The sequence below is a fragment of the Stegostoma tigrinum genome, chromosome 45 (genome assembly GCF_030684315.1).
Source record: "Stegostoma tigrinum isolate sSteTig4 chromosome 45, sSteTig4.hap1, whole genome shotgun sequence".
Taxonomy (NCBI): domain Eukaryota; kingdom Metazoa; phylum Chordata; class Chondrichthyes; order Orectolobiformes; family Stegostomatidae; genus Stegostoma; species Stegostoma tigrinum.
The window spans coordinates 937,728-954,467 of record NC_081398.1 but is presented as its reverse complement, the minus strand read 5'-3'; the positions used below and the strand labels follow the sequence as shown (position 1 = coordinate 954,467).

Genomic DNA, 16,740 nt, shown 5'->3' with positions numbered 1-16,740 from the left:
CTCCGATGGTGCCCGCTCCCTCAGCACTGACCCTCCGACAGTGCCCGCTCCCTCAGCACTGATCCTCCGACAGTGCCCGCTCTCTCAGCACTGACCCTCCGACAGTGCCCGCTCCCTCAGCACTGACCCTCCAACAGTGCCCACTCCCTCAGCACTGACCCTCCGACAGTGCGGCGCTCCCTCAGCACTGACCCTCCGACAGTGCCCACTCCCTCAGCACTGACCCTCCGACCCTGCCCACTCCCTCAGCACTGACCCTCTGACAGTGTTCCCCCCCTCAGCACTGACCCTCCGACAGTGCCCGCTCCCTCAGCACTGACCCTCCGACAGTGCCCACTCCCTCAGCACTGACCCTTCGACATTGCCCCCTCCCTCAGCACTGACCCTCCGACAGTCTGCACTCCCTCAGCGCTGACCCTCCGACAGTGCCCACTCCCTCAGCACTGACCCTCCAACAGTGCCTGTTCCCTCAGCACTGACCCTCTGACAGTGCCCGCTCCCTCAGCACTGACCCTCCAACGCTGCCCGCTCCCTCAGCACTGACCCTCCGACAGTGCCCACTCCCTCAGCACTGACCCTCCAACAGTGCCTGTTCCCTCAGCACTGACCCTCTGACAGTGCCCGCTCCCTCAGCACTGACCCTCCAACGCTGCCCGCTCCCTCAGCACTGACCCTCCGACAGCACCCACTCCCTCAGCACTGACCCTCCGACAGTGCGTCTCACTCTTTGTGGGGAATGGTGGTTCACATGCGGGTGACCAGGTGCAGTTTCTGCGTATGTGATGTGTTTGAATGAACAGAAGTGTTCAAAGACATCAGCTGAATGTTTGGGGTTAGTATTAGCATCGGGAATAGTTGATTGGTGGTTGGGGTTTGGGTTGGGCTGAGGATTTGGGATTGGTGCTTGGATAGTGAGTTGGGATTCTGGTTTGAGGTTGGGAGTTGGGTTTAGGAATTGGGGATGGGGTTGGGAAAGGGGTTTGGGATTTGGAGTTTGGGATTGGACATTGCAGTTTGGGTTTTTTGGTTTGGTTTCGGGTTGGGCATTGGTGATTGAGTATGGAGTTGGGAGTTGGGGTTTGGGTTTGGGTTTTGGGGATGGAGTTGGGATTCGGGGTTTGGGGTTGGGTTTTGGGGATTCGGAATGGGGTTGTGAGTTGCGATTTGGGGTTGGGTTTTCGGGTTTGAGGATAGGGTTGGGAGTTGGGGTTTGGGGATGGGGTTGGGGATTGACAATGGGATTGGGAGTTGGGGTTTGAGGTTGGGATTTGAGGATTGAGGATGGGGTTTGGATTTGGGGCTTGGGGTTGGGTTTCAGGGATTGAGGTGGTGTTGGGAGTTGGGGTTTGGGTTTTGGGAATTGGGGATGGGCTTAGGTGTAGGAATTTGAGGTTGGGTTTTAGGGATTGAGGATAGGGCTGGGATTTGGGGTTTGGGGTGGCTTTTGGGGATTGAGGATGTGGCTGGGATTTTGAGGTTAGGGTTGGGGATTGAGGATGGGGTTGGGAATTGGGGTTTGGGGTTGGGTTTTGGGGATTGAGGATCAGGTTGGGATTTGGGATTTGGGATTGGGTTTGGGGGATTGAGGATAGGGTTTAGATTTGGGGTTTGGGCTTGGGCTTGGGGATTGAGGATGAGGTTGAGATTAGGGGTTTGGGATTGGGTTTTGGGGATTGAGGATAGGGTTGGGATTTGGGGTCTGTGTTTTGGGAATTGAGGATGGGGTTGGGAGTTGGGGTTTGGGATTGGGTTTTAGGGATTGAGGATGGGGTTGGGAGTCTGGGTTTGGGGTTGGGTTTTGGGGATTGAGGATGGGGTTGGGAGTTTGGGTTTGGGTTGGATTTTGGGGATTGAAGATGGGGTTGGAGGTTGGTGGTTGGGGTTGGGGTTGGGGATTGTGGATAGGGTTGAGATTTGGGGTTGGAGTTGGGGTTTGAGATTGAGGATGGGGTTGAGAGTTGGGATTTGGGATTGTGTTTTCAGGATTGAGGATAGGGTTGGGGGTTGGGGTTTGGGGATTCGGGATGGGATTGTGAGTTGCGGTTTGGGGTTGGGTTTTTGGGTTTGAGGATAGGGTTGGGAGTTGGGGTTTGGGGATGGGGTTGGGGATTGACAATGGGATTGGGAGTTGGGGTTTGAGGTTGGGATTTGAGGATTGAGGATGGGGTTTGGATTTGGGGCTTGGGGTTGGGTTTCAGGGATTGAGGTGGTGTTGGGAGTTGGGGTTTGGGTTTTGGGAATTGGGGATGGGCTTAGGTGTAGGAATTTGAGGTTGGGTTTTAGGGATTGAGGATAGGGCTGGGATTTGGGGTTTGGGGTGGCTTTTGGGGATTGAGGATGTGGCTGGGATTTTGAGGTTAGGGTTGGGGATTGAGGATGGGGTTGGGAATTGGGGTTTGGGGTTGGGTTTTGGGGATTGAGGATCAGGTTGGGATTTGGGATTTGGGATTGGGTTTGGGGGATTGAGGATAGGGTTTAGATTTGGGGTTTGGGCTTGGGCTTGGGGATTGAGGATGAGGTTGAGATTAGGGGTTTGGGATTGGGTTTTGGGGATTGAGGATAGGGTTGGGATTTGGGGTCTGTGTTTTGGGAATTGAGGATGGGGTTGGGAGTTGCAGTTTGGGATTGGGTTTTAGGGATTGAGGATGGGGTTGGGAGTCTGGGTTTGGGGTTGGGTTTTGGGGATTGAGGATGGGGTTGGGAGTTTGGGTTTGGGTTGGATTTTGGGGATTGAAGATGGGGTTGGAGGTTGGTGGTTGGGGTTGGGGTTGGGGATTGTGGATAGGGTTGAGATTTGGGGTTGTAGTTGGGGTTTGAGATTGAGGATGGGGTTGAGAGTTGGGATTTGGGATTGGGTTTTCAGGATTGAGGATAGGGTTGGGGGTTGGGGTTTGGGGATTCGGGATGGGATTGTGAGTTGCGGTTTGGGGTTGGGTTTTTGGGTTTGAGGATAGGGTTGGGAGTTGGGGTTTGGGGATGGGGTTGGGGATTGACAATGGGATTGGGAGTTGGGGTTTGAGGTTGGGATTTGAGGATTGAGGATGGGGTTTGGATTTGGGGCTTGGGGTTGGGTTTCAGGGATTGAGGTGGTGTTGGGAGTTGGGGTTTGGGTTTTGGGAATTGGGGATGGGCTTAGGTGTAGGAATTTGAGGTTGGGTTTTAGGGATTGAGGATAGGGCTGGGATTTGGGGTTTGGGGTGGCTTTTGGGGATTGAGGATGTGGCTGGGATTTTGAGGTTAGGGTTGGGGATTGAGGATGGGGTTGGGAATTGGGGTTTGGGGTTGGGTTTTGGGGATTGAGGATCAGGTTGGGATTTGGGATTTGGGATTGGGTTTGGGGGATTGAGGATAGGGTTTAGATTTGGGGTTTGGGCTTGGGCTTGGGGATTGAGGATGAGGTTGAGATTAGGGGTTTGGGATTGGGTTTTGGGGATTGAGGATAGGGTTGGGATTTGGGGTCTGTGTTTTGGGAATTGAGGATGGGGTTGGGAGTTGGGGTTTGGGATTGGGTTTTAGGGATTGAGGATGGGGTTGGGAGTCTGGGTTTGGGGTTGGGTTTTGGGGATTGAGGATGGGGTTGGGAGTTTGGGTTTGGGTTGGATTTTGGGGATTGAAGATGGGGTTGGAGGTTGGTGGTTGGGGTTGGGGTTGGGGATTGTGGATAGGGTTGAGATTTGGGGTTGGAGTTGGGGTTTGAGATTGAGGATGGGGTTGAGAGTTGGGATTTGGGATTGGGTTTTCAGGATTGAGGATAGGGTTGGGGGTTGGGGTTTGGGGATTCGGGATGGGATTGTGAGTTGCGGTTTGGGGTTGGGTTTTCGGGTTTGAGGATAGGGTTGGGAGTTGGGGTTTGGGGATGGGGTTGGGGATTGACAATGGGATTGGGAGTTGGGGTTTGAGGTTGAGATTTGAGGATTGAGGATGGGGTTTGGATTTGGGGCTTGGGGTTGGGTTTCAGGGATTGAGGTGGTGTTGGGAGTTGGGGTTTGGGTTTTGGGAATTGGGGATGGGCTTAGGTGTAGGAATTTGAGGTTGGGTTTTAGGGATTGAGGATAGGGCTGGGATTTGGGGTTTGGGGTTGGCTTTTGGGGATTGAGGATGTGGCTGGGATTTTGAGGTTAGGGTTGGGGATTGAGGATGGGGTTGGGAGTTGGGGTTTGGGGTTGGGTTTTGGGGATTGAGGATCAGGTTGGGATTTGGGATTTGGGATTGGGTTTGGGGGATTGAGGATAGGGTTTAGATTTGGGGTTTGGGCTTGGGCTTGGGGATTGAGGATGAGGTTGAGATTAGGGGTTTGGGATTGGGTTTTGGGGATTGAGGATGGGGTTGGGATTTGAGGTCTGTGTTTTGGGAATTGAGGATGGGGTTGGGAGTTGCGGTTTGGGATTGGGTTTTAGGGATTGAGGATGGGGTTGGGAGTCTGGGTTTGGGGTTGGGTTTTGGGGATTGAGGATGGGGTTGGGAGTTTGGGTTTGGGTTGGATTTTGGGGATTGAAGATGGGGTTGGAGGTTGGTGGTTGGGGTTGGGGTTGGGGATTGTGGATAGGGTTGAGATTTGGGGTTGGAGTTGGGGTTTGAGATTGAGGATGGGGTTGAGAGTTGGGATTTGGGATTGGGTTTTCAGGATTGAGGATAGGGTTGGGGGTTGGGGTTTGGGGATTCGGGATGGGATTGTGAGTTGCGGTTTGGGGTTGGGTTTTCGGGTTTGAGGATAGGGTTGGGAGTTGGGGTTTGGGGATGGGTTGGGGATTGACAATGGGATTGGGAGTTGGGGTTTGAGGTTGGGATTTGAGGATTGAGGATGGGGTTTGGATTTGGGGCTTGGGGTTGGGTTTCAGGGATTGAGGTGGTGTTGGGAGTTGGGGTTTGGGTTTTGGGAATTGGGGATGGGCTTAGGTGTAGGAATTTGAGGTTGGGTTTTAGGGATTGAGGATAGGGCTGGGATTTGGGGTTTGGGGTTGGCTTTTGGGGATTGAGGATGTGGCTGGGATTTTGAGGTTAGGGTTGGGGATTGAGGATGGGGTTGGGAGTTGGGGTTTGGGGTTGGGTTTTGGGGATTGAGGATCAGGTTGGGATTTGGGATTTGGGATTGGGTTTGGGGGATTGAGGATAGGGTTTAGATTTGGGGTTTGGGCTTGGGCTTGGGGATTGAGGGTGAGGTTGAGATTAGGGGTTTGGGATTGGGTTTTGGGGATTGAGGATGGGGTTGGGATTTGAGGTCTGTGTTTTGGGAATTGAGGATGGGGTTGGGAGTTGCGGTTTGGGATTGGGTTTTAGGGATTGAGGATGGGGTTGGGAGTCTGGGTTTGGGGTTGGATTTTGGGGATTGAAGATGGGGTTGGAGGTTGGTGGTTGGGGTTGGGGTTGGGGATTGTGGATAGGGTTGAGATTTGGGGTTTGGAGTTGGGGTTGGGGATTGAGGATGGGGTTGAGAGTTGGGATTTGGGATTGGGTTTTCAGGATTGAGGATAGGGTTGGGGGTTGGGGTTTGGGGTTGGGTTTTGGGGATTGAGGATGGGGTTGGGAGTTGCGGTTTGGGATTTGGTTTTCAGGATTGAGGATAGGGTTGGGAGTTGGGGCTTGGGGTTGGGTTTTGGGGATTGAGGATGGGGTTGGAGGTTGGTGGTTGGGGTTGGGGTTGGGGATTGTGGATAGGGTTGAGATTTGGGGTTTGGAGTTGGGGTTGGGGATTGAGGATGGGGTTGAGAGTTGGGATTTGGGATTGTGTTTTCAGGATTGAGGATAGGGTTGGGGGTTGGGGTTTGGGGTTGGGTTTTGGGGATTGAGGATGGGGTTGAGAGTTGGGATTTGGGATTGGGTTTTCAGGATTGAGGATAGGGTTGGGGGTTGGGTTTTGGGGATTGAGGATGGGGTTGGGAGTTGGGTCTTGGGGTTGGGTTTTGGGGATTGAGGATGGGGTTGGGAGTTGGGGCTTGGGGTTGGGTTTTGGGGATTGAGGATGGGATTAGAAAATGGGGATTGGGGTTGGGTTTTGGGGATTGAGGATGGGGTTGGGAGTTGGGATTTGAAGTTCCAGATTGGGGATTGGGGTTAGGGTTATGGGGTAGAGGTTGAGTTTGTGGTTTGAGAGTTGGTGACCTGGGATTGGGATTTGGGATTTGAGGTTAATGCCAGACAATATGTGTTTGGGGATGTTTACTTTTTGGCCCAATGGTGGCAGCAGTTTGCTGTGGGATTTGGCTCAGGCTCTGCTGACTGTAAACTGCAGCAAGATGGTGAGCTGCTCTCAGTCAAACACAGGAAGATTATCATTGTTCCTGAGCTCTGAGAAAGATCACAGAAGAAGCATTTTCCTCTATAACCGCCACACTTCAGGCATACAGTTATAGAGCTGTACAGCATGGAAACAGACCCTTCGGTCCAACTCGTCCATGCTGACCCAGATGTCCGAAATAATGTGGGCGGCACAGTGGCTCAGTGGTTAGCACTGCAGCCTCATAGCACCAGGGACCCAGGTTTAATCCCACCCTCGGGCGACTGGTTGTGGGGAGTTTGCACATTCTCCCCATGTCTGCGTGGGTTTCCTCTGGCTGTGCCAGTCTCCTCCCACAGTCCAAAGATGTGCAGGCTAGGTGGATCGGCCATGCTAAATTGCCCATAGTGTTCAGGGGTGTGTGGGTTATAGGGGGATGGGTCTGGCTGGGATGCTCCAAGAGGCGGTGTGGACTTGTTGGGCCGAAGGGCCTGTTTCCACACTGTAGGGAATCTAATCTAAATCTAAAATCTAGTCCCATTCACCAGCATTTGGCCCATATCCCTCTAAAACCTTCCTATCCATGTCCCCATCCAGACGCCCTTTAAATGCTGTAACTGTACCAGCCCCCACCACTTCCTCTGGCAGCTCATTCCACACACGCACCACCCTCTGTGGGAAAAAGTTACCCCTCAGGCCCCTTTTAAATCCTTCCCCTCTCACCTTAAACCTATGTCCCTCTAGATTTGGACTCTCCCCACCCTGAGGGAAAGACTTTAGCTGTTCACCCTATCCATTCCCCTCATGGTTTTATAAACCTCTATAAGGACCCCCCTCAGCCTCCAGCGCTCCAGGGAAAATAGCCCCAGGCTATCCAGCCTCTCCCTGTAGCTCAAACCCTTCGACCCCGGCACCATCCTTGTAAATCTTTTCTGAACCCTTTCGAGTTTAACGACATCCTGCACTGGACAATGGCGCTCCTTTAAGAATCAGCGTGTAGGAGACAAGCTAACACAGAATCACTTAAAACTGTAGGCTGAGTAAAACGTGAGAAATATCAGAATATCTGAGTAAAAGTGTTCACTTGTGTAAGTGGAATGGGTTTCAGTTCTTTGGGGTCCGACACCAACACTGGGTGCAGTTATTCTGCTGGGACAGGCTTCACCCGACTGGGCTGAGACTAGTGTCCAAGAGAATTGAGTAATTACAGCTGGAGAGAGGCCTTTAAACTGTACAGGTTGCGGGGGAGGTTTGGGAAAGGGGAAACATAAAGCGATATTTGGATAACAACAGCTGGAGTCAGAACCACACAACACCAGATCACAGTCCAACAGGTTTATTGGGGATCACAAACTTTTGGAGCGCTGCTTCTTCATCAGGTGAGCAGGAGCCTGTGATTTCAAATAAATCATAACCTGGTGTTGTTTCTGACTTTGTCCCCCCTAGTCCCACATCTCCACATCATTGGTACCCAGAGTAGAGAGAAGGCAACAGCGCATGCAAACAAGGTTAAAAGGTAAAAATTAACAGCTCTTTATTTAAATCTGCAAAATAGTTGAATTAATGACACAGACAAAGATTTAATGGGCATGACTGTAACCATCACAGATGCATGGTTATAGACGTACAGGTATGTGACTCTTTGAAAGGCCAGGCAGAGAGGAAGAGAAGGTGGTGAGGCAGCTTTGTTAGTTTGGGATGGACTAAGTACAATCACAACAAAGAGAAGCTGCAAAATCCGTACGGAGGAGGGAAAGGATTAAACAGGGAAAGAAGACACAAGTGGGAATAGATTATAGGTTCCTGAGCAAATCCATATAGAGAATAAATCAGGATGTCTGCTTTGATTTGATTTATTATCATCACACGTACCTGAGTACAGTGAAAAGTTTGGTTTAGCATGGCCTACAGGCAGATTACACCATACAAAGTGCGATAGGGTAATAGAACAGAGCGAGGAATATGGCTGCAGAGAAGGTGCATTAAATTTGAAATTTGATAGGTCCATTCAGAAATCTAATAACAGCAGGGAAGAAGCTGTTCTTGAATCTGTTGGGGCATGTGTTTGAGGTTTTGTGTTTTCTGCCTGGTGGAAGAGATGGAAGAGATCATAACGGGGGTGGGAGGGGTCTTTGTGATGTTGGCTGCCTCCCTGAGGCAGTGATAGGTGGAGATAAAGTCAACAGCTTATGTAATGGGCTGGGCTGTCTCAACAACAGCACTTCATTAATCATTGGTGAGTGAATCTTCATGCAGATGGAGATAGTCAGATTGGCAGAGGAAGAATTCATGGAGTGCCTTCAGGACAATTTTGAATCTATAGATCAGTTGCGGATATGGGTGGAGAAATGGCAGACGGAATTTAATCTGGGTCAGTGTGAGGTGCTGCATTTTGGGAGATCAAATATAAAGGAAATGCATAAAGTTAATGGCAGGACTCTGAACAGCATTGATGTACAGAAGGATCTTGGAGTTCAAGTCCATAGCTCCCTGAAAGGGGCCGTGCAATTAGATAGCCTGGTAAAAAAGGTGTATGGCATGCTTGTCTTTACTGGTCGGGGAATTGAGTACAAGAGTCAGGGTGTTGTGTTCCAGCTTTATAAGACTTTGGTTCGGCCACTCTTAGAGCGATGTGTTCAGTTCTGGTCCCCCCATGACAGGAAGAATGTGGAGGCTTTAGAGAGGGTGCAGGAGAGGTTTACCCAGGATACTGCCCAGATTAGAGGGTATGAGCTATAAGGAGAGGCTAGAGAAGCTCAGGCTGTTTTCTCTTGAGCAGCAGTGGCTGAGCGGAGCCTTGATAGAAGTTTATAAAATTATGAGATGCACAGACAGTTAGAATCTTTATCCCAGAGTTGAAATGTCTAGCACTAGGGAATCATGTATTTAAGGTTAGACGGGGGTAAGTTCAAAGGAGACATGAGGGGTAAGCTTTTTCTATGCAGAGAGTGGCAGGTCTCTGGAATGCACTGCCGGGGGTGGGGGTGGAGGCAAGTATGATCGGGGTGTTCAAGGGGCTTTTAGATAAAGCCATGGATATGTAAGGAATGGAGGGATATGGACCAAGGGCAAGTAGAGGATTAGTTTATTTTGGTGTCTCGTTCGGCACAACATTATGGGCCGAAAGGCCCATTCCTGTACTGTGTTGTTCTTTGTTCTATGCTCTATGTTCTAACAATGTGTTGTGAATCTAACCAGGGATCAAGTTTGTTTGGATCTGTTACTGTGCAATCAGCTAGGTTAGGTAAGTGGTCTCGCAGTAAGAGATCTCCTAGGAAACAGCGATCATAACACGGTGGAGTTTAGCACTCAGTTTGACAGGGAGGAACTTGGATCTAAATCAACTGTGATAACTTAAATAAATTTAAGGAATTGAGAACAGGACTGGCTGGAGAGAACCGGGAAGGGAGTTTAATAGCAACAGGACTAAGGAACAATGGGTGACAACAAAGATATATCTGACTGAGGAAGAAGGATTCCAGGAATGGGTTAAGTCAACCAGTAAGTCAGGAGCATTAAATTGAAAGATATATGTAAAATGTGGCAGAGGTTAATGGCAAGCAAATGGTAAATGGGAAAGTTTCAGATACCCACAAAAGATAACCAGAAAATGAAGAGGGAGAAACTTTGTGGATAAACCTCCAAGCAATATCAAGAAACAAAACAAGAGCTTCTCAAAGTATATAAAAAGGAAGAGAGAGCCAAAGTGAATAGAGGTCCCTGAGGGAATGAGGAAAGGAGAATTAATAATGGGGCAGCAGAAAATGGCAGAGGAGCTGAGTAAACGCTTTGTATTAGTCTTCGTAGCAGAAGACAAAACTAGCATTCCAAAATTACTGAATATTCCAGGGTTATAAGGAGGGGAGGAAATAAACCATCACGAGTGAAACAGAGCCCAGGAAACTGCTTGAGCCACAAGCTGATAGGTCCCCTGGACCTGATGGGATGCTACCTGGAACCATAAAGGACGTAGCTATAGAGGTAGAGGGTACACTGATGGGAATCTCCCAGGAATCCTTAGATTCTGGAATAAACCCTGAGGATTATGAAATTGCCAAAGTAACACCCTTATTCAGAAAGGGAGGGAGAGAAAAACCAGGTGACTACAGGCCAGCAAGCTTAGTGGCCAAGTCTAAGCTAAAGGATGCAACAGCAGAACATTCAAAATACATCATACTATCAAACAGAGAAAGCACGGCCTCAGGAATGGGAAGCCGTGTCCAACAAATTTACTGGAATTCTACGAGGAGGTAATGAGCAGGATAGATAAAGGGGAGGGAGAGGATGCAACATATTTCGATTTTCAGAGATCAAGACGCAAGAATCACATATTTGGCCACTTAATGGGAGCCCACAGTGTTGGGAGTTGGAACATCAGCATGGATAGAGGGTGGGCTAACTCGTAGGAGACAGAGAGCTGGGATAACAGGGGCACTTTCAGGCTGGCTACCTGTAACTAGTCGCCTGCTGCAGGGATCAGTGCTGGGCCACTATTATTTACCAGATACATTAACGACTTGGACGAGGCTCATGAATGTACAGTCTCCAAGTTTCTGAAAGGCACGTGGTGATGACGATGCCAAGACACTGTGGAGGGGTACAGGCACGTTAAGGGAATGGGCAAAAACTTGGCAGATGGCACAGAGGAATTGGGGAAATATGAGGATATGGCAGCATGGAGAGAGGAGCTGAAAATTATTTAAATGGAGAAAGACTGCAGAAAGCTGCAGCACAGAGGGATTTGGGAGTCCTTGTGTATAAATCAAAATATGGAACAGAATTTTGTAAAATACTTCTTATAAAAATAGAGACTGCAATTCACAACGCAGGGGTCTGGTGGGTGCACGTCAGAGAATTGGACCCACACTGAACATGCACCAGACTATCATTCAGCTTGGCTCAGCTGTTGGGTATGGAACAGTGTTTTGATGAATTCATTCATGGGACACGGGCATCGTTGGCTGGGCCCCAGCATTTATTGCCCCGTCCGTAGTTGCCCCCCTTGAGAAGGTGGGGGTGAGTTGCCTTTTGAACCGCTGCAGTCCGTGTGCTGTGGGTTGACCCACAATGTCCCTTAGGGAGGGAATTCCTGGGATTCTGACCCAGAGACACTGAAGGAACAGGGGATATATTTCCAGGTCAGGATGGGGAGGGGCTCAGAGGGGAATGTGCAGGGGGTGCTGGTGTTCCCATGTACCTGCTGCCCCTTGTCCTTCTGGATGGAAGTGGGTCGTGGGTTTGGAAGGTGCTGCCTGAGGGTCTTTGGTGAGTTTCTGCAGAGCATCCTGTAGATGGTACACACTGCTGCGACTGAGCGTCGGTGGGGGGGAGGGAGTGGGATGTTTGTGGACGTGGGGCCAGTCGAGCGGGGGCTGCTTTGTCCTGGATGGTGTTGAGCTTCCTGAGTGTTGTTGGAGCTGCCCCCATCCAGGGGCAAGTGGGGAGTATTCCCTCACCCTCCTGCCTTGTGCCTTGTAGATGGTGGGACAGGCTTTGGGGGCTACTTTCAACCCAAAGACATGAACAAATGAACGTCAACAATTTTGCTCGTGGCATGTGCCCGATAGCGGGTCGCGGTCATTAGGGCTTGCTGGCGCTGTGAACGGGGATTGGTCCAGGAACACCACGCTGCCAGAGGATGCAGATCGCGACTTGAGGATCATCGTGGTCTTAAGGGCATTTTGAAAATTCTCGCCAGCAAAGTAGTACAGGAGGGGGTTGAGGCAGCTGTTGGCTGCAGCGAGGCAGACAGTCACCACGATGGCTCTCTGCAAAAACCAGGCAGTGGCCCCGCAGCCCCCCTGTGCCATGAAATGGAGGTGAACAGTCCGTATGACATGGTACGGCAGGAAGCAGAAGAGGAAGGAGGACAGCACAATGATGATCATGTACATGGACTTCCTGCGGCTACGTCCATTTGCCCGCATTGTGCTGACCAAGCCCATCAGGCGGTGGATAATGCGAACGTAGCAGATGAGGATGGTGACGAACGGGATGAGGAAGCCTACCACAAATGCAAAATAGTTCATCTTCTGGATCTGGGCCCACGACATGTTTGACGGCTCAAAGCAGCGGCAGGTCCCGTTCTCGCACTTGGAGGCTGCCAGGAGGAAGGGGACAGATACCAAGCCGATAAAGATCCAGATCCCCAGGGAGACCCACAGGGATTTCCACACAGTGACTGCTCTCCGGGACCAAATCGGGTGCAGGATGGCGATGTAACGGAAGATGCTGAGGGCCGTCAGGAAGAAGATGCTGGAGTAGAGGTTCACGTAGAAGGCGTAGGTGGTGATCCTGCAGAGGAAGGAGCCGAGGTTCCAGTCACGTTGGACATAGTAGGTAATTCGATACGGTAACGTCAGGGTGAAAAACAGGTCTGAAATGGCCAGGTTGATCATGAAGACGGTGCTTGCTGTTTTGCGCTGAGTTAACTTCAGAAAGACATACAGAGCCACGGTGTTCCCGATGATGCCGAGGACCAGGATGACGCTGTATGCCCGCACAAACACAGGGAACTTAAACTCATTGTCGCTGCAGTTCGGATTCTTGCTTGTCCATTCCATTCTGGGCTGCTGGCTGTTTGCTGCAGGCAGCGTTGCACCGTCGACTGCAACAAAGAAATGCAGGTTACAACCGCGGTTAAGCCTTGTGCCGTTTGGGAAACATCAGCAAAAATAGGTGGAAGGGTTGCTCGGAAAACCCCGCGGGTCTGCAAGGAGAGCCGGAAGCCTCGAAGGGGCAGCGCTGGATGGCTCTTGCGAGCCGCGTTTGAGCAGCCGCGGCTCCCAGCTTCGTGCAGACGAACTGGCACCGGGGGATCGTTTCCAAGTGAAGACGATTAGTGGCTGCTGGTGACCAATTATCAAGAACAAACACACTGCGGCTGGTGCCACGGCATTCAGGAAAATGGCCAGGCCTCTGAATTGGCAAAAGATGCAGAGTCAGCCCAAGGGTAAAACATGGTGTTTTTGTGCTTCACATAGAAGATTTCTCGGGGTGACATCTGTGTAACCTCGGAATCCATGGATAAAACGACCCAATTCCCAAAAGCTATTCCTCTAAGGACGAGGGAGTACAGGCCAGTGAGGTGGGAGGGAAACTATTGTGCCACAATTCTAAGAGATTGAATTAATTGTCAGTTGGAATTGTGTGGGGGGGAAAGGTGAGGATTAATCAGGAATAGCCAGTGTGGCTTTCATGGGGGCAGATCCTGACTAACAGAAGTGATTGAGTTTCTCGAGGAGGGAACTGGGTATGAAAATGAGGGAAGGGCAGCGGATGTAGTGTTCGTGGACTTCAGGAACGGTCTCACACGACAGAAGCTGCGACTCCCCCTCCCCTATGCCAGAATCGAGCAACTCGCTGGCCCCAGGACTGGCTCAGTGGCAGCAAACAGAATCTGTATGACTGGAAACTGTGACCTGGGAGTGTACCACAGGGTCAGTGCCGGGTCTGGGAGTGGACCGCAGGGTCAGGGCTGGGACTAGGAGTGTACCGCAGTGTCGGTGCTGGGTCTGGGAGTGTACCACAGGGTCAGTGCTGGGTCTGGGAGTGGACCACAGGGTCAGTGCCGGGCCTGGGAGTGTACCACAGGGTCAGTGCCGGGTCTGGGAGTGTACCGCAGGGTTGGTGCTGGGTCTGGGAGTGTACCGCAGGGTCAGTGCTGGGTCTAGGAGTGTGGGTCAGGGCTCGGTCTGGGAGTGTACCACAGGGTCAGTGCTGCATCTGGGAGTGTACCACAGGGTCAGTGCTGGGTCCGGGAGTGTACCACAGGGTCAGTGCCGAGTCTGGGAGTGTACTACAGGGTCAGTGCTGGGTCTGGGAGTGGACCACAGGGTCAGGGCTCGGTCTGGGAGTGTACCACAGGGTCAGTGCCGGGCCTGGGAGTGTACAACAGGGTCTCTGCCGGGTCTGGGGGTGTACCACAGGGTCAGTGCCGGGTCTGGGAGTGTACCACAGGGTCAGTGCTGGGTCTGGGAGTGTACCACGGGGTCAGTGCTGGGTCTGGGAGTGTACAACAGGGTCAGTGTGGGGTCTGGGAGTGTAACGCAGGGTCAGTGCCCGGTCTGGGAGTTTACCACAGGGTCAGTGCTGGGTGCGGGAGTGTACAACAGGGTCAGTGCCGGGTCTGGGTGTGTACCACACGGTCAGAGCGGGGTCTGGGAGTGCACAGCAGGGTGAGTGCTGGGTCTGGGAGTGTACCACGGGGTCAGTGCAGGGTCTGGGAGTGTACCACAGGGTCAGTGCCGGGTCTGGAGGTGTACCACAGGGTCAGTGCAGGGTCTGGGAGTGTACCGCAGGGTCAGTGCCGGGTTTGGGAGTGTACCACAGGGTCAGGGCTCGGTCCGGGAGTGTACCGCAGGGTCAGTGCTGGGTCTGGGAGTGTACCACAGGGTCAGGGCCCGGCCTGGGAGAGTACCACAGGGTCAGTGCCGGGTCTGGGAGTGTACCGTAGGGTCAGTGCTGGGTCTGGGGGGGTACCACAGGGTCAGTGCTGGATCTGGAACTGTACAACAGGGTCAGTGCTGGGTCTGGGAGTGTACCGCAGGGTCAGTGCCGGGTTTGGGAGTGTACCACAGGGTCAGGGCTCGGTCCGGGAGTGTACCGCAGGGTCAGTGCCGGGTCTGGGAGTGTACCGCAGGGTCAGTGCTGGGCCTGGGGGGGTACCACAGGGTCAGTGCTGGGTCTGGGACTGTACAACAGGGTCAGTGCTGGGTCTGGGAGTGTACCACAGGGTCAGTGCGGGGTCTGGCAGTGTACCACAGGGTCAGTGATGGGTCTGGGAGGGTACCACAGGGTCAGTGCTGGGTTTGGGAGTGTACAACAGGGTCAGTGCTGGGTCTGGGAGTGTACCCCAGGGTCAGTGCGGGTCTGGGAGTGTACCGCAGGGTCAGTGCCGGGTCTGGGAGTGTACCACAGGGTGTGTGCCGAGTCTGGGAGTGTACCACAGGGTCAGTGCTGGGTCTGGGACTGTACCACAGGGTCAGTGCTGGGTCTGGGAGTGTACCACAGGGGCAGTGCGGGGTCTGGGAGTGTATCACAGGGTCAGTGCCGGGTCTGGGAGTGTACCACAGGGTCAGTGCTGGGTCTGGGGGTGTACCACAGGGTCAGAGCTGTGTCTGGGAGTGTACCACAGCGTGAGTGCTGGGTCTGGGTGTGTACAACACGGTCAGTGCGGGGTCTGGGAGTGTACCGCAGGGTCAGTACTGGGTCTGGCAGTGTACCGCAGGGTCAGTGCCGGTTCTGGGAGTGTACCACAGGGTCAGGGCGCGGTTTGGGAGTGTACCGCAGGGTCAGTGCTGGGTCTGGGAGTGTACAACGGGGTCAGTGCGGGGTCTGGGAGTGTACCACAGGGTCAGTGCCGGTTCCAGGAGTGTACCACAGGGTCAGTGCCGGGTATGGGAGTGTACCCCAGGGTAGGTGCCGGGTCTGGTAGTGTACCGCACGGTCAGTGCCGGGTCTGGGAGTGTACCGCAGGGTCAGTGCCGGGTCTGGTGGTGTACCACAGGGTCAGTGCCGGGTCTGGGAGTGTACCACAGGGTCTGTATCGGGTCTGGGATTGTACCGCAGGGTCAGAGCTCGGTCTGGGACTGTACCACGGTCTCAGTGCTGGGTCTGGGAGTGTACCACAGGGTCAGGGCTCGGTCTGGTAGTGTACCACAGGGTCAGGGCTCGGTCTGGGGTTGTACCATAGGGTCAGGGCACGGTCTGGGAGTGTACCACAGGGTTAGTGCAGGGTCTGGGAGTGTACCACGAGGTCAGTGCTGGGTCTGTGAGTGTACCACAGGGTCAGTGCGGGGTCTGTGAGTGTACCGCAGGGTCAGTGCCGGGTCTGGGAGTGTACCACAGGGTGTGTGCCGAGTCTGGGAGTGTACCGCAGGGTCAGTGATGGGTCTGGGAGTGTACCACAGGGTCAGTGCTGGGTCTGGGAGTGTACAACAGGGTCAGTGCCGGGTCTGAGAGTTTACCACAGGGTCAGGGCTCGGTCTGGGAGTGTACCGCAGGGTCAGTTCTGGGTCTGCGGGTGTACAACAGGGTCAGTGCTGGTTCTGGGAGTGTACCACAGGATCAGTGCTGGGTCTGGGTGTGTACCACAGGGTCAGTGCAGGGTCTGGGGGTGTACCGCAGGGTCAGTGCTGGGTCTGGGAGTGTACGGCAGGGTCAGTGCCGGGTCTGAGAGTGTACCACAGGGTCAGGGCTCGTTCTGGGAGTGTACCGCAGGGTCAGTTCTGGGTCTGGGAGTGTACCACAGGGTCAGTGCTGGGTCTGGGGGTGTACCACAGGGTCAGTGCTGGGTCTGGGACTGTACAACATGGTCAGTGCTGGGTTTGGGAGTGTACCACAGGGTCAGTGCCCGGTCCAGGAGTGTACCACGGGGTCAGTGCAGGGTCTGGGAGTGTACCACAGCGTCAGTGCCGGGTCTGGGAGTGTACCGCAGGGTCAGTGCCGGGTCTAGGAGTGTACCACTGGGTCAGGGCTCGGTCTGGGAGTGTACTGCAGGGTCAGTGCCGGGTCTGGGAGTGTAC

General features: G+C 53.0%; 1 protein-coding gene across 1 annotated transcript in view; it reads right to left on the bottom strand.

The window, feature by feature from the left end:
* Positions 1 to 11,748: 11,748 nt before the first annotated feature.
* LOC125448642 (cysteinyl leukotriene receptor 1-like) overlaps positions 11,749 to 16,740 on the bottom strand; it is a 47,968-nt gene continuing 42,976 nt past the window's right edge. The window contains exon 2 of the mRNA XM_048524069.1: positions 11,749 to 12,821. Coding sequence (XP_048380026.1) covers positions 11,749 to 12,821 — 1,073 coding nt within the window. The remainder of the gene's footprint in view (positions 12,822 to 16,740) is intronic.